This window comes from Pelophylax lessonae (assembly GCF_965119305.1).
Source record: "Pelophylax lessonae genome assembly, chromosome: 5".
NCBI lineage: Eukaryota > Metazoa > Chordata > Amphibia > Anura > Ranidae > Pelophylax > Pelophylax lessonae.
In genome coordinates this window covers 17,099,060-17,121,596 of record NC_138772.1, presented here as the reverse complement: position 1 = coordinate 17,121,596, position 22,537 = coordinate 17,099,060, and the positions used below count along the sequence as shown (strand labels likewise).

Here is a 22,537-nt window from a genome sequence, read left to right as displayed (position 1 = left end):
TGCTCTCCTTCATCAGAACCGAAAATGGTTGTATCACTGTGTGGCCTTCAAAAGCTTTCCAAACCTCTAATGCAGAGCGTTTGATAACAGGAGGGCCATGGCTCTTTTTTTTCTGGGGGGGGGGGGGGGAAGCTGGTGAGGATCCAATCCGTATGATAGGCAACCAGCCATAATAATTTAAGGCACTTTCCAAAAATATATCTTCATTACATGTCTGAATGTTAGAAAATTCTAAAGTCTAGGAAGTCTGCAGAACGGTGAACAACCAACGAGAATATATGTGCTGGCTAAGGTCTTCTATAGTTCTGTACAGTAGGATTTATATCCATATAGAGGTCATTCTCTTGTTTCAGATCCACCAGCCCAAAACTATTGAATTTAAAGAGTAACTCCATTTTTGTTGGAAAAAAAACATTCCCCGGGAGGGGACTAATGTACGTTGCAAAGATTTTAACAAACTTTGTAGCATATTCCTACCTTTTGCTGCTCTGAAGAAATATCGGTTTGTTTCAGCATGTCCTTTAACGACTGAATATGAATGGGAGGTTCTGGTTCATTGTAATCACCTGGTACACTCTCAGTGTTCTGATGAGGAAAGGTGCAGTGTGTGCATCCCTTTGGAAGCATTTAACCTATAGGCAGTATCTTGCCACAAATTACATTTCTGTTGCAGAGGATGCTTAAAATCTGACTTGTATCTTAGTGCAGACTTCTGGGAAAATCAGTGAGCCAATCACACAAACAGGAAAATAAATTACATTTATGGAGGTGTTCTGTACACCGTTGGCCCCAGGTTGCCATATTGCATTGGATTTTACTGAGAATTGCAATGGCTACAGTTTGAAATTGAAAGGTAATTTTATTTGTTTATTTAATATATATATATATATATATATATATATATATATATATAGATAGATAGATAGATCTATATATATATATATATATATATATATATATATATATACAGTATATCTATCTCTCTTTCTCTCTCTCTCTCTCTCTATATATATATATATATATATATATATATATATATATATATATATATATATATATATTAATAAATATTTATTTATTTTATTTCAATTTTATTTATTTATTTTTAAATTACATTGTGGCCTGTGAAGAAAATGTATATATATTATTTTTATTTGCTATATTTTTTCCCACAAAAGTGGAGTTACCCTTTAAAGTAGTGATGTGCAAATCTTAACAAAATCTTTGAATTCTAGAAACATTTCAAATCTTATGTTATCAGACTTTGACTTGGATAAAGAATGATGATCTAGACCAGTGATGGCGAACTTTGGCACCCCAGATGTTTTGGAAACTTTATAACCCATGATGCTCAACTACACTGCAGAGCGCATGAGCATCATGGGAAATGTAGTTCCAAAACATCTGGGGAGCCAAGGCTCACCATCAATGATCTAGACCAACCATTCTCAACCGGGGTTCTTCCAGAGGTTGCTAAGGGTTCCTTGAACTTATCGACCTCTAATTAGATGATGCCTACATAGTTCTGGGGCCAATACCCCTTGGAAAATCCTGCTGAATGACACCAATAATCTTTTTGACTGTCTGTATATATAGAATTCTGACCATCATGGTAAGGGGCATTCTTTCCACTGACCACCAATGTAAGGAGCATTCTTCCCACTGACCACCAATGTAAGGAGCATTCTTCCCACTGACCACCAATGTAAGGAATATTCTTCCCACTGACCACCAATGTAAGGAGCATTCTTCCCACTGATCATCAATGTAAGAAGTATTTTTCCCACTGGCCACCTATGTAAGGAACATTCTTCCCACTGACCACCTATGTAAGAAGTATTTTTACCACTGGCCACCAATGTAAGGAGCATTCTTCCTACTGACCACCAATGTACTGTAAGGGGCATTCTTCCCACTGTCCACCAATGTAAGGGACATTCTTTCAACTGATCTCTAATGTAAGGGGCATTCTTCCCACTGATCACCAATATAAGGGTCATTCTTCCCACTGATCACCAATGTAAAGTACATTATTCCTACTGATCAGCAGTGTAAGGAGCATTCTTCCCACTGATTACCAATGTAAGGGGTATTTTTTCCAATGACCACCAATGTAAGGGGCATTCTTCCCACTGACCACCAATGTAAGGGACAGTCTTCCCACTGATCACCAATATAAGGGTCATGCTTCCCACTGATCACCAATGTAAAGGACATTATTCCTACTGATCAACAGTGTAAGGAGCATTCTTCCCACTGATTACCAATGTAAGGGGTATTTTTTCCAATGACCACCAATGTAAGGGGCATTCTTCCCACTGACCACCAATGTAAGGGCCATTCTTCCCACTGATCACCAATGCAAGAGCCATTCTTCCCACTGATCACCAATGTAAGGGCCATTCTTCCCACTGATCACCAATGTAAGGGCCATTCTTCCCACTGATCACCAATGCAAGGGCCATTCTTCCCACTGATAACCAATGTAAGGGCCATTCTTCCCACTGATCACCAATGCAAGGGCCATTCTTCCCACTGATCACCAATGTAAGGGCCATTCTTCCCACTGATCACCAAGGTAAGGGCCATTCTTCCCACTGATCACTAATGTAAGGTGCGTTCTTCCCACTGATTACCAATGTATGTTTTTTTTTTTTAGCAGGAGTTCCCGTAGACCTGAAAACTATTTATAGCTTCCTCTGGGGTAAAAGGATTGAGAAAGGCTGATCCAGACTCCAACATTGACATTTGTCTCATAGTTGTTCAGGAATGTGATTAATACTATTTCTTATTCTTAATTATGTAATTCTCCTCTCCAGGAAATATCTAGAATCCAATAATTTTTTAAGCAATATGAATATGTCAAACCTCCCCTGTTCTCTTATATATGTTAACTACACGATATCATGCAGAAAGAGAGGAGATCTCCCTTAACTAAGGATTTTTTTTCTTAGACAGTTGCCACTGGAACATATCCTCTATTCCCGTTCTGGCGATAACTCATCATTTTGGAGTTTGCCCTCACTTTCGGTCCCTGGTGGTCACCATGGTCACTTGGACAAATAAAGAGAAGAAATGTCCCCAGTTGGGTCACTGATAGGAGTAACAACCTAGAAGAGGTTCTCACCCCTCACCACTCTATCCAATACTAAAATAAAGTTCTGGCTTTAGATACACTTTAATCGGTAGTGTGGAACTAAACACCGTGGATTGCTTACAAACTTCACCCAACACCATTTGAGAATGAGTAACCATACAGGTCAGTGTGAGAAGAAACTAAAGCAATCAAGAGACCTCTGACCTGGAACAGCGGAATTCGGAACACAGGGGGCCATTACATTCACTGTTTCTACAGGTCAGTGTGAGAAGAAACTAAAGCAATCAAGAGACCTCCAACCTGGAACAGCGTAATTTGACACACAGGGGGCCATTACATTCACTGTTTCTACAGGTCAGTGTGAGAAGAAACTAAAGCAATCAAGAGACCTCCAACCTGGAACAGCGGAATTCGGCACACAGGGGGCCATTACATTCACTGTTTCTAATAAATAAACATTGTAGCCAAAAGAAACAATTTCATTTAATGTTACTATGTGAACAGATCTGAACTAACACCATTCATTTTCCATTCACAGATGAGCCAATGTTAATATACAGTATCCATATAACGCAAACATTTGATTTTGCTACATTCATCCTAAATCAACATTCATATACCACCAAGAGCTTTCAATATGTCACCATTTCTACAACAGCAATATTCACATTCGAATCAAGAAAATGAGATCACAATCATTCGCACAACTCCCAGTGATTTTTTTATAATGCAGAATACGGCTCAACTAATTGGGCCTAATTTTGCTTAATTCAGCTAGAATAGATACCGTATACAAGCTCTTTCATCGAATGAATCACACAATGAATTGAATATGAATAGGCAACAATTTGTGTTTCTTAGACAGAGAATCTCTTTCCATTACTGGCTTATTCACCATGACCAATATATAATAACAGAAGGGTAGAAAGGGTCAGCAGATAAATGAGATTAATCTTTTTGGGTATGATTGAATGTGACATCACTATTATGACTCTATTATTATGGTACTAAAAATAAAAATAATAATAATACTAGTAAATATACTGTAATAATATTCATTATAATAGTAATATTTAAAATAACTGTGACCGCATCTTGTGGAAATTATACAAACTAGTGGCACCTAATTGTGTCTGGGAAGAGCAAACAAAGATGTCAACCATGAGAACAAATCAAATATGACTGCAACAGATCGTAACAGAATTTCACAATTATAAATGAATCTTAAAGAACATATACCTACTTTGGAAACAGAACCAACATAATATTCCAGACAATTTTTGGCAATTATGTTAAAATATTGTGTGGCAAGACTTTCCATTCATGAAAGCCCCACTCCAGGGTGTTGTTAAATTTGCCCAGGCTACAATCTCAGTAATGTCACCGGTCTCTAGTGAATGGATAGGCTACATTCTCAGTGATGTCACCGGTCTCTAGTGATTGGATAATCTACACTCTTAGTGATGTCACCGGTCTCTAGTGAATGGATACGTTCTCAGTAATGTCACCAGTCTCTAGTGAATGGATAGGCTACGTTCTTAGTGATGCCACCGCTCTCTAGTGAATGGATAAGCTGCATTCTCAGTGATGTTACCGGTGTCTACTATGGGTAAGTCTCAGTGATGTCACCCGTCTCTAGTGATTAGATAATCTACACTCTTAGTGATGTCACCGGTCTCTAGTGAATGGATAAGTTCTCAGTAATGTCACCGGTCTCTAGAGAATGGATAGACTACATTCTTAGTGATGCCACCGGTCTCTAGTGAATGGATAGGCTACATTCTCAGTGATGTCACTAGTCACTAGTGATTTGATAGGCTGCATTCTCAGTGATGTCACCAGTCTCTAGTGAATGGATAAGTCTCAGTGATGTCACTGGTCTCTAGTGATTGGATAGGCTACATTCTCAGTGATGTCACAAGTCTCTAGTGAATGGACAGGCTACATTCTCAGTGATGTCACCGGTATATAGTGAATGGATAGGCTGCATTCTCAGTGATGTCACTAGTCACTAGTGATTTGATAGGCTGCATTCTCAGTGATGTCACCGGTTTCTAGTGATTGGATAGGCTGCATTCTCAGTGATGTCACCAGTCTCTAGTGATTGGTTAGGCTGCATTCTCAGTGATGTCACTGCTCTAATGGATAGATAGGCTGCATTCTCAGTGATGTCACCGGACTGTAGTGAATGGATAGGCTACATTCTCAAATATATTTGCATTCAACTTATTAAATGACAATACGGAACAAAGTTGAACATACAGTAGCTATCATTTGGTAAATTAAAAACCATTAAAAAGAACCCACAGAAAGGTAAAAACTTTAATTTAGTATGAATTCATCCTTTACCTTCTATGGTGATGGTCTGGTCTCCCCTCCTCTCTTGGGCCAGTGATGCCGTTGTGTGAACATTCAGTTCGGCTCCGCTACGTGAGGATCCCAGTCTGTTCACCAGCTGGAGGAAAGAAGGAAACTTATCGTGAGTTGGACAACTTCATAATGTACATGGAGACAGAGGAAAGCTATGTATCCAGACAGTATGGGACTTAAAGTGTTACTATAACGCACAACAGGAAAAAAACAGTGTGTATATGCAGTAAAGCATGCTTGTTATACTCTTTGTGGAACCTAAGGGGTTAATCCTCTGCATTGTGTAAAAAGGTTGTTTGATCCGGTCTTCTCTGATCCTCCTCTTCTTCCACTGTCCCCAATCCATCTCCTTATAACACAGAGTCTATGGAGTCAGGCTGCAAATTCTCAGTTTGGTGTGTATTTATTGCTAGAGAGTTTTTTTTTTCTTGGTAGAGTGCATGTGATCAGCACAGGGCCAATCGGCACTGTCCAGACAGGAGGTCTTGCAGTCCTATAGGTCGGTCAGAAAACTCCTCCTACAAGCTTTAACCAGTGCTTGGCTGGACACTGATAGAAGTCACAAGACTGCTATATACTGCTGATGAGAAAAGGTATTTAGCAATTTATTTTTACTAAAACTATTTCATTTCCATGTTTTGTGTGTAGCACCCTCCTAGGTAGGTGCTAGTGGGTGAGTATAGTTTTTGGCTCTGTCTGCCTATCAGAGGAGCAGCAGGCAAATATATATTGCTCTCTGTCAATTAGAGAGCAGGATCTGTGAGTTAGGTCTGCTCATTGTGCTCAGTATGTGATTCCTTATGTCTAGAGAATGTTTTATGCTGGTCCAATAGGGAGGCATGTGGGAGGTAACCTGACAAATGGATGAATAGTCTTTGATACAGTCCTGGTGATTGGCAGGGGCAGGTTTCCTCGGTGCATTCTGGGATACTGTATAAAAGCCAGGAGCACATGTGCTGCGGGATCTTTGGCTGGTGAGCAGAGTCCCGGAGGGAGGGTGGCGGCTGCCTCTTCCTCTGTAGCAGTGGCACGTGGCCTAAGGAGGTCATCCTGAGAGCCAGAGGAATGGAGTTGAACCCAGAGGTCCAGGAGAGCTGACTGAGGGGGAGACACTGGAGACCCTAGAAAAACCATATAGTGAGTGCAGGGGCTCGTGTCAAGGGGCCTGACCTCAGGGGGGCCACCCCAAGAGTAGGATAGTCAGTGGACGGGTGTCGGCAGTCAAGAAAGAGGATACCAGGAGAGTGTCCTGAAGATAAACTTAGTTCATCAAGTCATCTTAGGAAAGAGACTTAAAGCTAAATTCACCTCAGTGGCAAGGTGAATCAACAGCCTGGCTGTACCGAGAGATAGAAGTCCTGCAGTATTTTGCATAGTTAATTCGGAGTATCCGACTATTCCCTTCTCCCATCCCTAATTTATAATAAAACCCAAAAAACAACTACAAACCCCTGGACTGATTATTGGACGAGCCAAAGAGGAAAAGTGAGAGACTATGCATATCAAGGTTGCTAGTGGTAACTCAGGGGGACCCGTAAGTGTGAAATCTGGGAGCCCTCAAGGGGGCAGTGCTACATGTGTACTGTGGGAGAGCAGATATAGTGAATGCAGGCTCCTGGGGAGACCAGATATAGTGAATGCAGGCTCTTGAGGAGACCAGATATAGTGACTGCAGGCTCCTGGGGAGACCAGATATAGTGAATGCAGGCTCTTGAGGAGACCAGATATAGTGACTGCAGGCTCCTGAGGAGACCAGATATAGTGAATGCAGACTCCTGGGGAGACCAGATACAGTGACTGCAGGCTCCTGAGGAGACCAGATAGAGTGACTGCAGGCTCCTGGGGAGACCAGATATAGGGACTGCAGGCTCCTGGGGAGATCAGATATAGTGAGTACAGGCTCCTGGGGAGACCAGATATAGTGAGTGCAGGCTCCTGGGGAGACCAGATATAGTAAATGCCGGCTCCTGGGGAGACCAGATATAGTGAATGCAGGATCCTGGTGAGACCAGATATAGTGACTGCAGGCTCCTGGGGAGACCCGATATAGTGACTGCAGGCTCCTGGGGAGACCAGATATAGTGACTGCAGGGTCCTGGGGAGACCAGATATAGTGACTGCAGGATCCTGGTGAGAACAGATATAGTGACTGCAGGCTCCTGGGGAGAGCAGATATAGTGACTGCAGGCTCCTGGGGAGACCAGATATAGTGACTGCATACTTCTGAGGAGACCAGATATAGCGAATGCAGGTTCCTGGGGAGACCAGATAGTGACTGCAGACTCCTGGGTAGACCAGATATAGTGAATGGAGGCTCCTGGGGAGACCAGATATAGTGAATACAGGCTCCTGGGGAGACCAAATATAGTGACTGCAGGCTCCTGGGGAGACCAGATATAGTGAATGCAGACTCCTGGGGAGACCAGATATAGTAAATGCTGGCTCCTGGGGAGACCAGATATAGTGACTGCAGGCTCCTGGGGAGACCAGATATAGTGAATGCAGGCTCCTGGGGAGACCAGATATAGTGAATGCAGGCTCCTGGGGAGAGCAGATATAGTGACTGCAGGCTCCTGGGCAGACCAGATATAGTGAATGCAGGCTCCTGGGGAGAGCAGATATAGTGACTGCAGGCTCCTGGGCAGAGCAGATATAGTGAATGTAGGCTCCTGGGGAGAGCAGATATAGTGAATGCAGGCTCCTGGGTTTAGTAACAGTTTAACTTATTAGTAAACCTTTGAGTTCAATATTAATTAAAAATCAAGAAAATCAATAAAAATGGAACAGAAATGTTATTTTTTTTAGACCAAATACATTTTTAGTCCATAGTCATGCAGCTCTTGTTTAAAAAAGTGTCGGAATAGACCCAAAATGTCGCAGCATTGATTTGAAGAGCGACCTCGTCCTTACACTACTAATGACCTGTTAATTTTGATCAATGCAATTTTGAAATAAAAACAAAATAAGAGAATAACAAGAGAACATTCAGTTTAAACAGCCCCAAATCAGTGCATTTTCCTTGAGATTGGTATTATTGATTCACAAGATATAGGAACATATTTTGAACTCAGAGCTTGTTCAAACCGTGAGGTGCGTCGAGGCACACACACTTTTTTGCATGTTCCCACGCGTCATATTTTAGGCAAAACATGCAAAAAGGGTGCAGGCGTGATTTTTTAAAATCAAGATGCACCAAACCGCATAGTACGTGTGGAGGTGCCATTCAGAATGAATCTGTAACAGGCAGTACATTTTCCTGCGGTGCAGAAAAACACACAATTTTTTCCGCATTCCTGCACAATTTTGCATGCACTGAACAAACCCTCAAAGTATTATTTAATGAATGTTTAGGGATGTGGCACAGTGAAAGGGGGGCACACGGGGAGAAGGGGGATCAGAAGCAGGCAGAGCAGGGAGGGGGATCGGTGTCGGAGAAGCAATTACAGTAACGATGCCCTGTGACTGTGCCTCTCCCTGCAGCAGCTGAAAGCTGGCAGGAGGAGGAGAAACTGACTTTCAGCTGCTGCAGAGAGCCACACAGGGCTTCCTTCTGTAACTGTCCAACCGAGCTGATTTCTCTTGCTGTTTGGACCCCCCTGTGTGCCCAGGCCCCCTACAGGTGGACTGGTGGTCCCCCCCTATCAGCGACCCTGCCAGTTTTAGTAAATCTCCCATTAGTGTCATATAAGTCATCTGTTGAGTTCTATTATGCTATGGTGGCCAGGATATGCGGGTGGGGCTTAATTGTAGCAGGAGGGAATAAAGTGCAAAAAGCGGAACTTCATTCCCCTTAATGGTGGCCCTGCACACTGCCTTTTATGGGGTGAATGGGTAGGGGTACAGTAAGTACAGTAAGCGGCTGTATGTGCCGTGAAACGCGTTAACCTTTGGATTGCCTGTTCCCCTGCACTGTCTGTTCATCTATGATTTGAAGAATAAATAAGTATCAATTTACTTTCATCTACCTGAGTGCGGTTCCACTACTTCTTTGCACTACAGTGTACCCCATACCCATTCATATAGGGAGGGGGTCCGGGATCTGGAGGGCCCCCTTGTTAAAGGGGGCTTCCAGATTCCGATGAGCCCCCTGCCTGCAGACCCCCACAACCACCGGCCAGGGTTGTGGGGATGAGGCCCTTGTCCTCATCAACATGGGGGCAAGGTGCTTTGGGGTGGGGGGTGCAGAGCTCCCCCTGCCCCAAAGCACCAACATCCCCCATGTTGAGGGCATGTGGCCTGGTATGGTCCAGGAGGGGTGGGGCCGCTGGCTCGTCCCCTCCCCCTTCCTGCCTACCGGGCTGCATGCTCAGATAAGGGTCTGGTATGGATTTTGGGGGGGACCCCACGCCATTTTTTCGGCGTGGGTCTACCCTCATATTCCATACCAGACCCGAAGGGCCTGGTTCGGAACTTGGGGGGGACCCCCACGCAATTTTTTTCCCATTTTTGGCGTGGAGTTCCCCCTCAAGATTCTCACAGCGCAAGTCGCACCGCAAGTCGGATCATCCTGATCCGACTTGCGGTACGACTTCCATTCAAATCAATAGATTCCCGTAGAGAACCATTGATTTTGATTGGAAGAAAAAAAAACATATAACGTGGCTGAACGTACTTCATCACGTTCGGACGCGTTCGGTCCCGTTTTTGCGTTTGAAACGCCGGGAAACACACGTTCGAACGCAAATAATTGCGTTCCAAAAAACGTCCCTGAACTCAACTGCCTGCAAATGACTGTAAATGACCCTGTGTACATGGACAGATAAGATAACATGCAGGTGGGTTCAGGGGCTTCTGAAAAAAACTCAGAACTGCTCCTAAATGGCCATTTACAACATCCCGTGTACATGGAGCCTTAAAGATGGCAGTGCTGATGAGGGGGGGTTGCAGGGTCACCATTAAGGGAAATAACTGGGAAGCCATTAAAGTCCATGTGAATGTAAAGACAGGCGTCCCAATACTTTTGGTAATATAGTGTATATGCGCATGAAAACAAAAATCCAGGACCTTCTTCACACCACCTTCATGCATGCGCATTAATATTTTCCTACCCCCTGCTGGTGGACATGGAGGTCCAACAAATACATCTGAGAAACTCAAAGCGACCCACCAAGTCAACTTTACAGAACGTTTTTGAAATGATTTTGCAGGTGGACAAATAAAAGCAATGGAAGGTCCATACCTCACATTCATAATAGCCAATGTCTTCCTTGCTGGCTTTCTTTATCACCAGGACCAGAGTTCCAGTTCTCGGCTCACCAAACGTCTGATGCTTATTAGATTCCGGCAGTAGATGTCCATCCTTGTACCATCTAAGGACAGAGAATGGGAAAGACCAAGGCTTTAGAGCAGGGGTCTCCAAACTTTTCAGTACATTGGCTAAATTGTATATTACAGAAATAATCGTGGACCAAAAAGAAAAAAAAAATATTATAAATTGAAGCTCTTCGCCAAGAACTGATCATCTGTATATGAATTTATTATTCTTTGTTGTATTTTAATTGTATGGATGTTTTTATTGTAGTGTAGTTTTAATTTGTTTTATTTGGTGCTAATGGATGGTGTAACTGTGTCTGAGCAGAGGCCGGTTCCATGCCCCACTGGAGACTCTCCTCCCCCCGGCCAGCCCCAACTGAGATGTCCAAGCTGCCCCCTAACCAGTGGCGTAGCGTGGGTTTGTCAGCACCCGGGGCAAGGCAAGTAATTTGCGCCCCCTAACCCGCGGGATTTTAGCACTTGAGTCTCTTCCACTAGATTAGTTAACCCCTTCCGTACCGCGTCATGTAAAATGACGTCGGCACAAATCCTTTCTCGATCCGGGCCGACGTCATATGACGGCGCCCGGATCTCCCCGCTACTGCGCGCCCCCGGGGGCGCGCAGCGCGGCGATTGGGGGTGAGGCTCGTCCCTCGGACTGAGCCCAACCCCGATCAAGGTAAACAGCCAATGAAATTGGCTGTTTACCACGTGATCGGCTGTGTCAATCACAGCCGATCACATGAGCGGCTCCAGCGCGAGCCGCTCGTTCCTTCCTTAATGCGCGCCCCCGGGGGCGCGCAGCGCGGCGATCGGGGACGAGGCTCGTCCCTCGGACAGAGCCCATCCCCGATCTAGGTAAAGAGCCAATGAAATTGGCTCTTTACCACGTGACCGGCTGTGTCCAATCACAGCCGGTCACAAATGTCATCAGAGAACACGGTAACTAGCTGTCACCGTGTTCTCCTCCTCACACACTGATCCTGTGTGAGGAAGAGATTGTGGTAACAGCTAGTTACCAATCATAGTGCACCCCAACCACACTGATTGCCCCCCCCCCAATAAAGAGCACCTGTCACTAGCCCATCAAAGTACCCGAGTACCTGTCACCAGCCCATCAGGTACTCAGATGACAGGTACTCGGGTACTCTGATGGGCTGGTGACAGGTACTCGGGTACTCTGATGATGGGTACTCGGGTACTCTGATGACAGGTACTCGGGTACTCTGATGACAGGTACTCTGATGGGCTGGTGACAGGTACTCGGGTACTCTGATGACAGGTACTCGGGTACTCTGATGACGGGTACTCGGGTACTCTGATGACAGGTACTCGGGTACTCTGATGACGGGTACTCGGGTACTCTGATGACAGGTACTCGGGTACTCTGGTGACAGGTACTCTGATGGGCTGGTGACAGGTACTCGGGTACTCTGATGACAAGTACTCGGGTACTCTGATGACAGGTACTCGGGTACTCTGATGACAAGTACTCGGGTACTCTAATGACGGGTACTCGGGTACTCTGATGACAGGTACTCGGGTACTCTGATGACAGGTACTCGGGTACTCTGATGACAGGTACTCTGGTACTCTGATGACAGGTACTCTGGTACTTTGAGTACCCGTCATCGGAGTACCCGAGTACCTGTCACCTACCCAACAGAGTACCCGAGTACCTTCCACCTGCTCATCAGAGTACCTGACACCTGAAGTACCCGAGTACTTGCCACCTGCTCATCATTACCCATCACTACTCATCAGTACTCATCAGTACCCATCAGTACCTATCACCTATTAGTATCAGTACTGATCATCCGTACCCATCAGTACAGTATCAGTATCACCTATCAGTATCAGTACTACTCATCAGTACCTATCACCTGCCTGTCACCTGCCCATAAGAGTACCCGAGTACCTGTCACCTGCCTATCGGAGTACTCGAGTACCTGCCACTTGCTCATCAGTACCAGAGTACCTGTCACCTGCCCAGCAAAGTACCCGAGTACCTGTCACCCTTCATACAGCCACCATGTCTAAGTCCAAAAAGGTTAACATACGTCGTCCGTTTAAACCTAAATACCGGTGTTATGGCAGCAGATAGCTGCCATAACCCTGGTATTTTTTTAAACGGTGGACGGTTGGCTTTCCGATAAGGGTGGTCCCAGCGGCAGATTCGCCGCGGGATCACCCTTCCGGGGTGGCGGAAGAGGTGCCCCCCCCCTCCCGCTGCATTCTGGTCCTTTTCCCCGCTTACCGGACCCGCCGGCAGCGGGGAAAACGATCCGGTCCCAGATCCTCACAGACAGGATGTCAAGTGAGGGCAAGCTTGCCCTCACTCGACTCTATGGTCTTGGAGGACCGGAGCTACGGCAAACGTTGTTGCCTAGCAACCAGTTTAAAGGTCCCTTTTTTTTTTTCATTTTATTTAATTTTTTTTTAATTTTTTTTTTTTATTTTTTCTATCTTTTAGTGTACTTGTGAGATCTGAGGACTTTTTGACCCCAGATCTCACAAAAAAGAGGTCCTGTCGTGCCTTTTTCTATTACAAGTAATGTTTACATTTCTTGCAATAGAAATAAAAATGATCAATTTTTTTTTTTTAAAAAAAAACAGTGTAAAAATAAAAAATAATAAATAAAATAAATAGTAAAAAAAAAAAAAAATTAAAGCGCCGTGTCCCCGCGAGCTCGCGCGCAGAAGCGAACGCATACGGAAACCCCGCCCACATATGTAAACAGTGTTCAAACTACACATGTGAGGTATCGTCGCGATCGTTAGAGCAAGAGCAATAATTTGAGCCATAGACCTCCTCTGTAACTCTAAGATAGCAACCTGTAGAAATTTTTAAAATGTCGCCTATGGGGATTTTTAAGTACCAAAATTTGTCACCATTCTGTGAGCGTGCGCAATTTTGAAGCATGACATGTTGGGTATCTATTTACTCGGCGTAACATTATCTTTCACATTATGGAAAACAATTGGGCTAACTTTACTGTTTTCTTATTTTTTAATTAAAAAAAGTGATTTTTTTCCCAAAAAATTGCGTTTGGAAGACCGCTGCGCAAATACGGTGTGATAAAAAATATTGCAATAATCTCCATTTTATTCTCTAGGGTCTCTGCTAAAAAAAAATATATAATGTTTTGGGGTTCTAAGTAGTTTTCTAGCAAAAACAACTGATTTTAGCTTGTAAACACCAAATGTCAAAAATAGGCCTAGGCAAGTGGCTAGGATGCATGATGATGCTCCTTGGATGTTTAGGCCCCTCTATATGGCTAGGCTGTGAAAAAGTCTCACACATGTGGTATTGCCATACTCAGGAGGAGTGGCAGAATGTATTTTGGGGTGTCATTTTTGCGATGTACATGCTATGTGTTAGGAATATCCTATAAATTGACAACTTTGTGTAAAAAAAAAAGTTTTTATTTTTTTCCCACATTTTCCAAAAACTTGTGGAAAAAAATGACATGTTCAAAGGACCCATAATGCCTCTTAGAATATACGTTGGAGTGTTTGCTTTCCAAAATGGGGTAATTTTGTGGACTTTTCCATTGTATTGTTGCTCTAGGGCCTTGAAAAGTGTGATAGGTAGTAAGAAAGTTTTATGTGTATTTATGCTCCTAAAACGCCTTATGGTGCTACTTGGACGTGGAGTCTCTTTTTGTGGCCAGGCTGTGTAAAAGTCTCACACATGTGGTATCACCATACTCAGAAGGAGTAGCAGAATGAATTTTGGGGTGTCATTTTTGCTGTGTACATGCTATGTGTTAGAAATAGCTTATAAATTGACAACGTTTTGGGAAAAAAAAAGAAAAAAAAATGTTTTCTTCATTTTCCCAAGAATTGTGGGAAAAAATTATAACTTCAAAAAACTCACCATGCCTCTTACTAAATACCTTGGACTGTCTACTTTACAAAAAGGGGTCATTTGGGGGGTATTTGTACTGTCCTGACATTTCAGGGCCTCAAGAAAGGAGATAGGCCATCAGTACATCTGGTGTGATCAATTTTCAGTAATTGGTACCATAGCTTCTAGACTCAATAACTTTCACACAGACTAAATAATATACACTAATTTGGGTTAATTTTACCAGAGATATGTAGCAGTATAAATTTTGGCCCAAATGTATGAAGAAAAATTAATTTTTTGCAAAATTTTATAATAGAAACTAAAAAAAAGTGTTTTTTTTGCAAAATTTTTGCTCTTTTTTTGCTTATATCACGAAAAAAAAAAACCCCAGTTGTGATCAAATACCACCAAAAGAAAGCTCTATTTGTGTGAAAAAAATGATAAAAATTTTGTTTGGTTACAGTGTAGCATGACTGAGCAATTGTCATTCAAAGTGTGAGAGTGCTGAAAGCTGAAAATTGGTCTGGGCAGGAAGGGGGTCTAACTGCTCTGTATGGAAGCGGTTAAAGAAACCCTTACCCCTTAAGCACATGTATTGTTTGTTATGAAAATACTGATGTAATTAAAGTAAAATGCATCTAAATACAAAGTTTGAATGACCAGCGTGCTCCCATTCAATGCAGAATTACCAGCGTGCCCCCTTTCAATGCAGAAGGACCAGCGTGCCCCCTTTCAATGCAGAATGACCAGCGTGCCCCCTTTCAATGCAGAATGACCAGCGTGCCCCCTTTCAATGCAGAGAGACCAGTGTGCCCCCTTTCAATGCAGAGAGACCAGCATGCCCCCTTTCAATGCAGAATGACCAGCATGCCCCCTTTCAATGCAGAGATTCCAGCGTGCCCCCTTTCAATGCAGAGAGACCAGCGTGCCCCCTTTCAATGCAGAATGACCAGCATTCTTCAATGCAGAGAGACTTACCTGCAGCGGCAGCTTCTCCTCAGTTCCCCACGTCTCCTCGAGTCCTCCCGTCTCCTCCTCGGCCAATGGCATGCGTTTGCCTTTCGGCCAATCAAGAAGCGGGTCTTGGACCCGTTTCCTGATTGGCCAGGAGGAGTATCCGTGTGACAAAAGCGAATTTTCATTCTAATCAGGTGATTAAAGAAAACTCCACTCTGTGACAGCGCCAAGCTGCTGACTCACTCACTGCTAAACTGATTGAGCAGTGAGGAGAGGCGGTATAGGCGGGGCTTGGCTTGCAACGCCACCCCACCCTACACCAATGGACAGGTGAGGCACAGTCCAGCCCCTCCCTGACCCGCCATTTTCAGCCATAGGGGGGCCGCGCTGGACATATCCCAGCCTAAAGATGGAGGCAGCCGCAGACAGTGTGTGAACTGTGTATGTCAGAGTCAGACAGACAGAGTGGCACTGCGGATGCGCCCCCCCAGATGTTGCACCCGGTTCAGCCGCCCCCCCCCCCCTGCACCCCCCACGCTACGCCACTGCCCCTAACCACCCCCTGCTGGCCAGGTTGGGAACCCAAATTCAGCCGGTGAGTAGAGAGTATCTGGAGTGGAGCATCAGTCTGGAATGGGCGTCAGGAGGAGGCCGGGAAGAGGGAGAGTGGGAGGGGGGCCGAGGTTGCTGCACCATGGGCCTCTGGTTTGTACTTGCCCATTGGGCCGAAAGTTGTCAGTCAGCCCCCCCCCCCCAATCCATCTATGTCTCCATGTTTTATTTTGTTGAGAAATCACTTTAAAGTAGCATTTACTTCCTGGAATCCATCTACCGTCAGCTCAGGCATGCATGCAGGCAAGGGAGCGTGGCTAGCTGAGAAAGCCCCTCCTCCAGATAAAAAACAAATGCCTATGGAGACTCCTGGGATGTATGAAATCATTTTGGCCTAGGCCACAAACCAGTAAGTAAGTGAAGAAATGTAAAAAAAAAAGTTTAAAACAAGTGAATATAATATACATTACTATCTATTTACTAAAACTAAGGGCTAGCAGCATAAGGATTAAAAATAGTTCATGTTGAGAGTTTAGTTCTGTTTTAAGACACTATATAATTTAGATTGTACATTCCATTCCCCATTTTAAGCCCTGATGAAGGGGGCATTTTCTGGACTATGAAATGCATTGCTTGTGGTAAACTCATATTCATTTATATTGAAATAAATAATTTTTTAGGTGATCAATTCTCAGTGTGGTGCTTCCCAATTTCAAGCTCCAGGGCTGGGACAAGAGGTGGGCAGAAGGGGCCCTTGGCACTGTGGCATCATATGAGGTACGGGGGCACCACAAGGAGATTGGGGGAGGGGATCTGTGTTGAGAGGGGGAATTTGGGGGGGGGTGGGGGACTGGAGGTAAGAATTGTTCTAAGAGAGGACATTTAGGGAGATGTGCTAGGAGTGGGTTTGTGCTAAAAAAGGTAATTTGGGAGGGGAGGGGGGAATTAGTGCTAGGAAGGGAATTTTGTTTTGGGGAGGGGGATTGGTGCTAGCTGGGCTTGTTTGGGGGGCATTATTTGTGCTAGGAAGGGAAAAAAAATGTTTTGGGGGGGGGGGGGACTTATGTTAGGATGGAGGATTAGGGGAGGGGAGTTTGTGTTGGAAGGGAAATTTGAGGGGTAAAGAATTTGTGCTTGGAAGGGAGATTTTTGTTGTTGGGGTGGGGGAATTGTACTGGGAGCATATGTGGAATGGGAGGATTTAAGCTGGGTGGGATGGGGGGGGGGGATTTGTGCTGGAAGGGGGGATTTCAACAGGGGGGTGGATTTATACTGGGAGGAGTGTAAGCATGCAGAGAGGAGGGGATTTTTGCTGACATATAATGGCCATACATCTTGGGGGAGCGCAATTTGGCATGTTCGCCTTGGGCTCTAGATGACCCGGCACTGTCAAGCTGAGTGTTCCATGTTGTACTAGTATTTATAGAATATACCGTAAATAAAAATCAGCTATCTTTGCCTGTCTTGAGTCCCTGGATTCTATAAAAAAAAAAAAAGTATAGAATTCTAATTCGGGAGAAATTAGCTTATTCTGCCTTTTTTTCCCCTTCCAGTGTTCATTATTTCAATGTATAAAAGCTGATTCATCAGTTTGCTGATTAGCATTTTTTCGCATACTAATACAGACTCTTGCCAACGTGTTTTGCTGGAACAGTAGGCCACTAATATAAGGAAATTATAGTGAAGTAAACAGAGAAAATCAGTATAAAATAACTCATAAATCCTGGTGAACTTTCCCTTTTTAAAATTGTAGATTTCTGCAACCAACACAACTTGGAGGCAGTTTTTCACGAACTTCTAGAAATGTATTTTATAGAGATGATGACTGGAGGTCTCCCCTGCTCACTTCATTATTCATCCACCCTTCACATAACATTTTATTCATCAGGAACATTATTACAGATCATAATGTAACTAGACGACATCTGAAATGCCGCCAACTATTGAATAGACAAGGTAATAACATCGAAAGGTTACATTAAATGGATGGAAGGTTAATGATTATTAGTTGGAATTACTCACCGGACTTGTGGGTACGGAGCTCCCTCAATGATGCATGAGAACCGAGCGTCTTCACCATCCACAAAGTAAGAATTGCGCAACTTGTTGACAAATCTTGGGGGAACTGAAATAACATCACAATGGTTAACTAAGAAATGAGGAGAGGAAAGGAAAAGAGCAATGGAAGGAAGGAAATGAAAAAGGAAGAAAGAAAGGAAGGAAAAAACAGAGGAAGGAAAGAAGAAAGAAAGAGAGAGAAGGAAGGAGGGATGAAGGAAAGGAAAGGAAGGGAGGAAGAAGGGAGAAAGGAAGGAAGAAAATGAAGAGGGAGGAAGGAAGGAAGGAAGGAAGGAAGGAAGGAAGGAAGGAAGGAAGGAAGGAAGGAAGGAAGGAAGGAAGGAAGGAAGGAAGGAAGGAAGGAAGGAAGGAAGGAAGGAAAGAAGAAAGGAGGGGAGTGAAGGAAGAAGGGAGGGAAGAAAAGAGAAACAAAAGAAATAAATGCAAGGAGGAATGAGAGAGGGAAAGGAAAAACACATCACAATGTTTAGCTAAATAATGAGGAAATGAAATGAAAGGAAGGAAAAAAGGGAGTAAGGAAAGAAGAAATGAAGAAAGAAGGGGGGGAGAGGAAGGAGGGATAAAAGAAAGGAAAGGAAGGGAGGAAGAAGAGAGAAGGGAAGGACAAAAATGAAGAGGGAGGGAGAAGGGGAAGGAAGGAAGGAAGGAAGAAAGAAGGGGAGTGAAGGAAGGAGGGAGGGAATAAAAGAGAAACATTAGAAATGAAGGAAAGGAAGGATGAGAGAGGGGCAGGAAAGGAAAGAAAAGGAAGAACACATCACAATGTTTAGCTAAATAATGAGGAAAGGGAGGAAGGGAGGAAAAAGGGGGGAAGGAAAGAAGAAAGAAGGGGGGGGAGGGATGAAAGAAAAAGGAAAGAAAGGGAGGAAGAAGGGAAAGAAGAAAATGAAGAGGAAGGGGAAGAAAGGAAGGAAGAAAAGAAGAAAGAAGGGGAGTGAAGGAAGGAGGGAGGGAATAAGAGAGAAACAAAAGAGATGAAAGAAAGGTGGGACGAGAGAGGGGCAGGAAAGGAAAGGAGGAAGGGAGGAAAGAAGGAAGGAAGAAAATGAGTGAAGGAAGGAGGGATGGAAGAAAGGAAAGGAAGGGAGGAAAGAAAAGAAGAAAAGAGGGGGGTGATGGGGAGGAAAACGAAAAAGGAGGGAAAGAGAGAGGGAGGAAATAAAATAAAAAAAGAAAGGAAGGAATCAAAGAAGAAAAGAAGAAAGAAAGGTGGAGGGATAAAAGAAAGGAAAGGAAGGGTGGAAGGAGAGAGAAGGGAAGGAAGACAATGAAGAGGGAGGGAAAAGGGGAAGGAAGGAAGGAAGGAATGAAGGAAGGAAGGAAGGAAGGAAGGAAGGAAGGAAGGAAGGAAGAAGGGGAGTGAAGGAAGGAGGGAGGGAATAAAAGAGAAACATTAGAAATGAAGGAAAGGAGGGATGAGATAGGGGCAGGAAAGGAAAGGAAGAACACATCACAATGTTTAGCTAAATAATGAGGAAAGGGAGGAAGGAAGGAAGGAAGGAAAAAGGTGGGAAGGGAAGAAGAAGGAAGGGGAGGAGGGATGAAAGAAAGGAAAGGAAGGGAGGAAGAAGGGAGAAATGAAAGAAGAAAATGAAGAGGGAAGGGGAAGGAAGGAAGCAAGAAAGGAAGGAAGAAAAGAAGAAAGAAGGGGAGTGAAGGAAGGAGGGAGGGAATAAAAGAGAAACAAAAGAAATGAAAGAAAGGCGAGACGAGAGGGGCCGGAAAGGAGGAAGGGAGGAAAGAAGGAAGGAAGAAAAGGAGTGAAGGAAGGAGGGATGGAAGAAAGGAAAGGAAGGGAGGAAGAAGGGAGGAAAGAAAGAGAATTTAGAGAGGGGAAGGGAAAAGGGGAGGAAAAGGAGGAAGGAGGGAAAGTGAGAGGGAGGAAATAAAAGAAAGAAGGAAGAAATGAAAGAAAGGAGAGAAGAGAGAGGGGTGAGAGAGGAAAGGAAAAGAGAATGAAAGGAAAGTAAAGTAAATGAAAAGAAGGAAGAAAGGAAGGGAGGGAAGGAGGGAGGAAGGAAGGAAGAAAAGAAGAAAGATAGGGAGGAAAGGAAGGAGGGATGGAAGAAAGGAAACGAAGGGAGGAAAGAAAAGAAGAAAAGAGGGGGATGACGGGGAGGAAAACGAATAAGGAAGGAAAGAGAAAGGGAGGAAATAAAATAAAAAAAGCTGGAATGAAAGAAAGAAGGGAAGAGAGAGGGGTAAGAAAGGCAAGGAAGGAACATTTTAGTGTAGTAGCACAGTTTTGGTAGTTAAATGCATTTTATACACCAAACCAAAAAAAAAGACATTTGGGTTAAAAAGAGGCACAGTCCCTCCAAATGATGGTCAGTTAGGAGTAATGTAGATGGGAAGGAAGGAAGGAAGGAAGGAAGGAGGGAGGGAAGGGGAGGAAGTTTATGGACAGTTTACTAAAAACTTTGGTTGTTATCCCTGATTTTCAATACACAGCACAGTGCCTTTCATGGAGTAATATAGCAAAAAATAAATAAATGAATGTAATGGTATTAGAAATTTCCTTTCCTTTTTAATCTGTAATTCTCTGTAAATTACAATGCAATATGGCACCCTGGAGGCATCCTGTACACTTTGGTGTACAGAACGTCCCCAGAAATGTTTGTATGATTGGCTCACTCATTTTCCCAGAAGTCTGCACTAAAATACAAGTCAGATTTCAGGCATCCCCTGCAATAGGAATTTTAGTTTTGGTGCAATACCCCCCCCCCCCCCCCCCCCATGGGAAATCACTTTCAAAGTAATGAAGACCTTGCAGCTTTTCTCATCAGAATGCGCAAAGTGCAGCAGATGATTTTAGTGAACCAAACCCTCCCATTCAGAATGAGTATGCAATCAGTCTGGTGAAACATGCGGCTGTTTCTTCAAAGAAACAAAAAGGAAGGAATCTGCAACAACGTTTGTTAAAATCCTTGCAATGTACAGAGATCACCCAGAGGGGAATGATTTTCTTCTGTTACACTTTACATATCACAGTTTTTTCACATCCTTGATTTTATGTTTTATCAATACTTCAACTCTTTAAGATTATTGGCTTATAATCTTCCATATAAGTAATATACCCTCACCGGACACTTTTTTAGGTACAATTTCCTGTTCAATAGCTTGGCAACACACATTGCTAACCAGCCAATCACATGGCAACAATTCATTTCAATGCATTTAGGCATCTAGATGTGGTGAAGTTTAAGCCCAGCATCAGAATGGGAAAGAAAGGGGATTTAAGTGACTTTGAACGTGGCATGGTTGTTGGTGTCAGACGGGATGGTCTGAGTATTTCAAAAACTGCTGATCTACTGGGATTTTCACACACAACCATCTCTCAGGTTTACAGAGAATGGTGGGGAAAAGAGAAAATATCCAGTGAGCGGCAGTTGTGTGGAGGGAAATGCCTCATTGAGATCAGAGGAGAATGGGCAGACTGGTTCTAGATGATAGAAAGGCAACAGTAACTCAAATAACCACTCGTTACATCCAAGGTATACAGAATACCATCTCTGAATGCACAACACATCCAACCTTGAAGCGGATGGGCTACAGCAAAAGATGACCACACCGGGTGCCACTCCTGTCAGCTAAGAACAGGAAACTGTGGCTACAATTCGCACAGGCTCACCAACATTGGACGATAGAAGATTGGAAAAACGTTGCCTGGTCTGATGAGTCTTGATTTCAGTTGCGACATTCAGATGGCCCACAAACCATGAAGGGCCCCCCGAACCCCTTCCTTTCAAGACTGGGGCTCTTGCCACTGATCCTGGGGCCCTTTACTCTCATTGCGGAGCCCTTTTATTACGGTCCCACAGCGGAACCCTTTCACAAGTTCTGCAGTGGGCCCCCTTCCTGCCATCTTGGGGCCTCCCCACGGTGGTGGAATGCCAGGGCCCGGTCGCAAGTGTGACCTTTGCGGTCCTGGAAGTTCACCCACTGGTGTCAGTAGTTGTTTTTTTTGGTATTTTAATTGTATTATTTTTTATCATTTTATTATTTTTTTTTTTTACAATGTCACTGACTATGACTCTGTCCATTCAGAAAAGGAAGGAGCTGGTAAATTACATATTTACTGACCCCTTCCTGGTTCTCTATTGTGACACATCCACTGCAGCAGCCGGCAGGAGAGGGAAGGGAGCACAGTGGAGGGGGGGGGGGTACCAGAGGAGCACAGTAGGGGGGGCAGCACAGCAGGGGGGGGACCAGGGGAGCACAGTGGGGGGGGGGACCAGGGGAACACAGCAGGGGGGAACCAGGGGAGCACAGTGGGGGGGGGCAGCACAGTGGGGGGGGGGGGAACCAGGGGAGCACACAGGGGCCCAGAGACAGCAGAACACAAGTGAACTGGATAGGAGGAGTGGCGGGGGCAG

The 22,537-nt window shown here is 44.2% G+C and overlaps 1 protein-coding gene across 1 annotated transcript in view; it reads right to left on the bottom strand.

Annotated features, from left to right (window-relative positions):
* The window catches only part of OBSCN (obscurin, cytoskeletal calmodulin and titin-interacting RhoGEF), a 740,285-nt gene that overhangs the window by 225,275 nt on the left and 492,473 nt on the right, over positions 1-22,537 (bottom strand). Inside the window, exons 93-95 of the mRNA XM_082257722.1 lie at positions 18,105-18,207; positions 10,647-10,776; positions 5,447-5,552 (exon numbers count right to left, since the gene is read on the bottom strand). Coding sequence (XP_082113848.1) covers positions 5,447-5,552; positions 10,647-10,776; positions 18,105-18,207 — 339 coding nt within the window. The remainder of the gene's footprint in view (positions 1-5,446; positions 5,553-10,646; positions 10,777-18,104; positions 18,208-22,537) is intronic.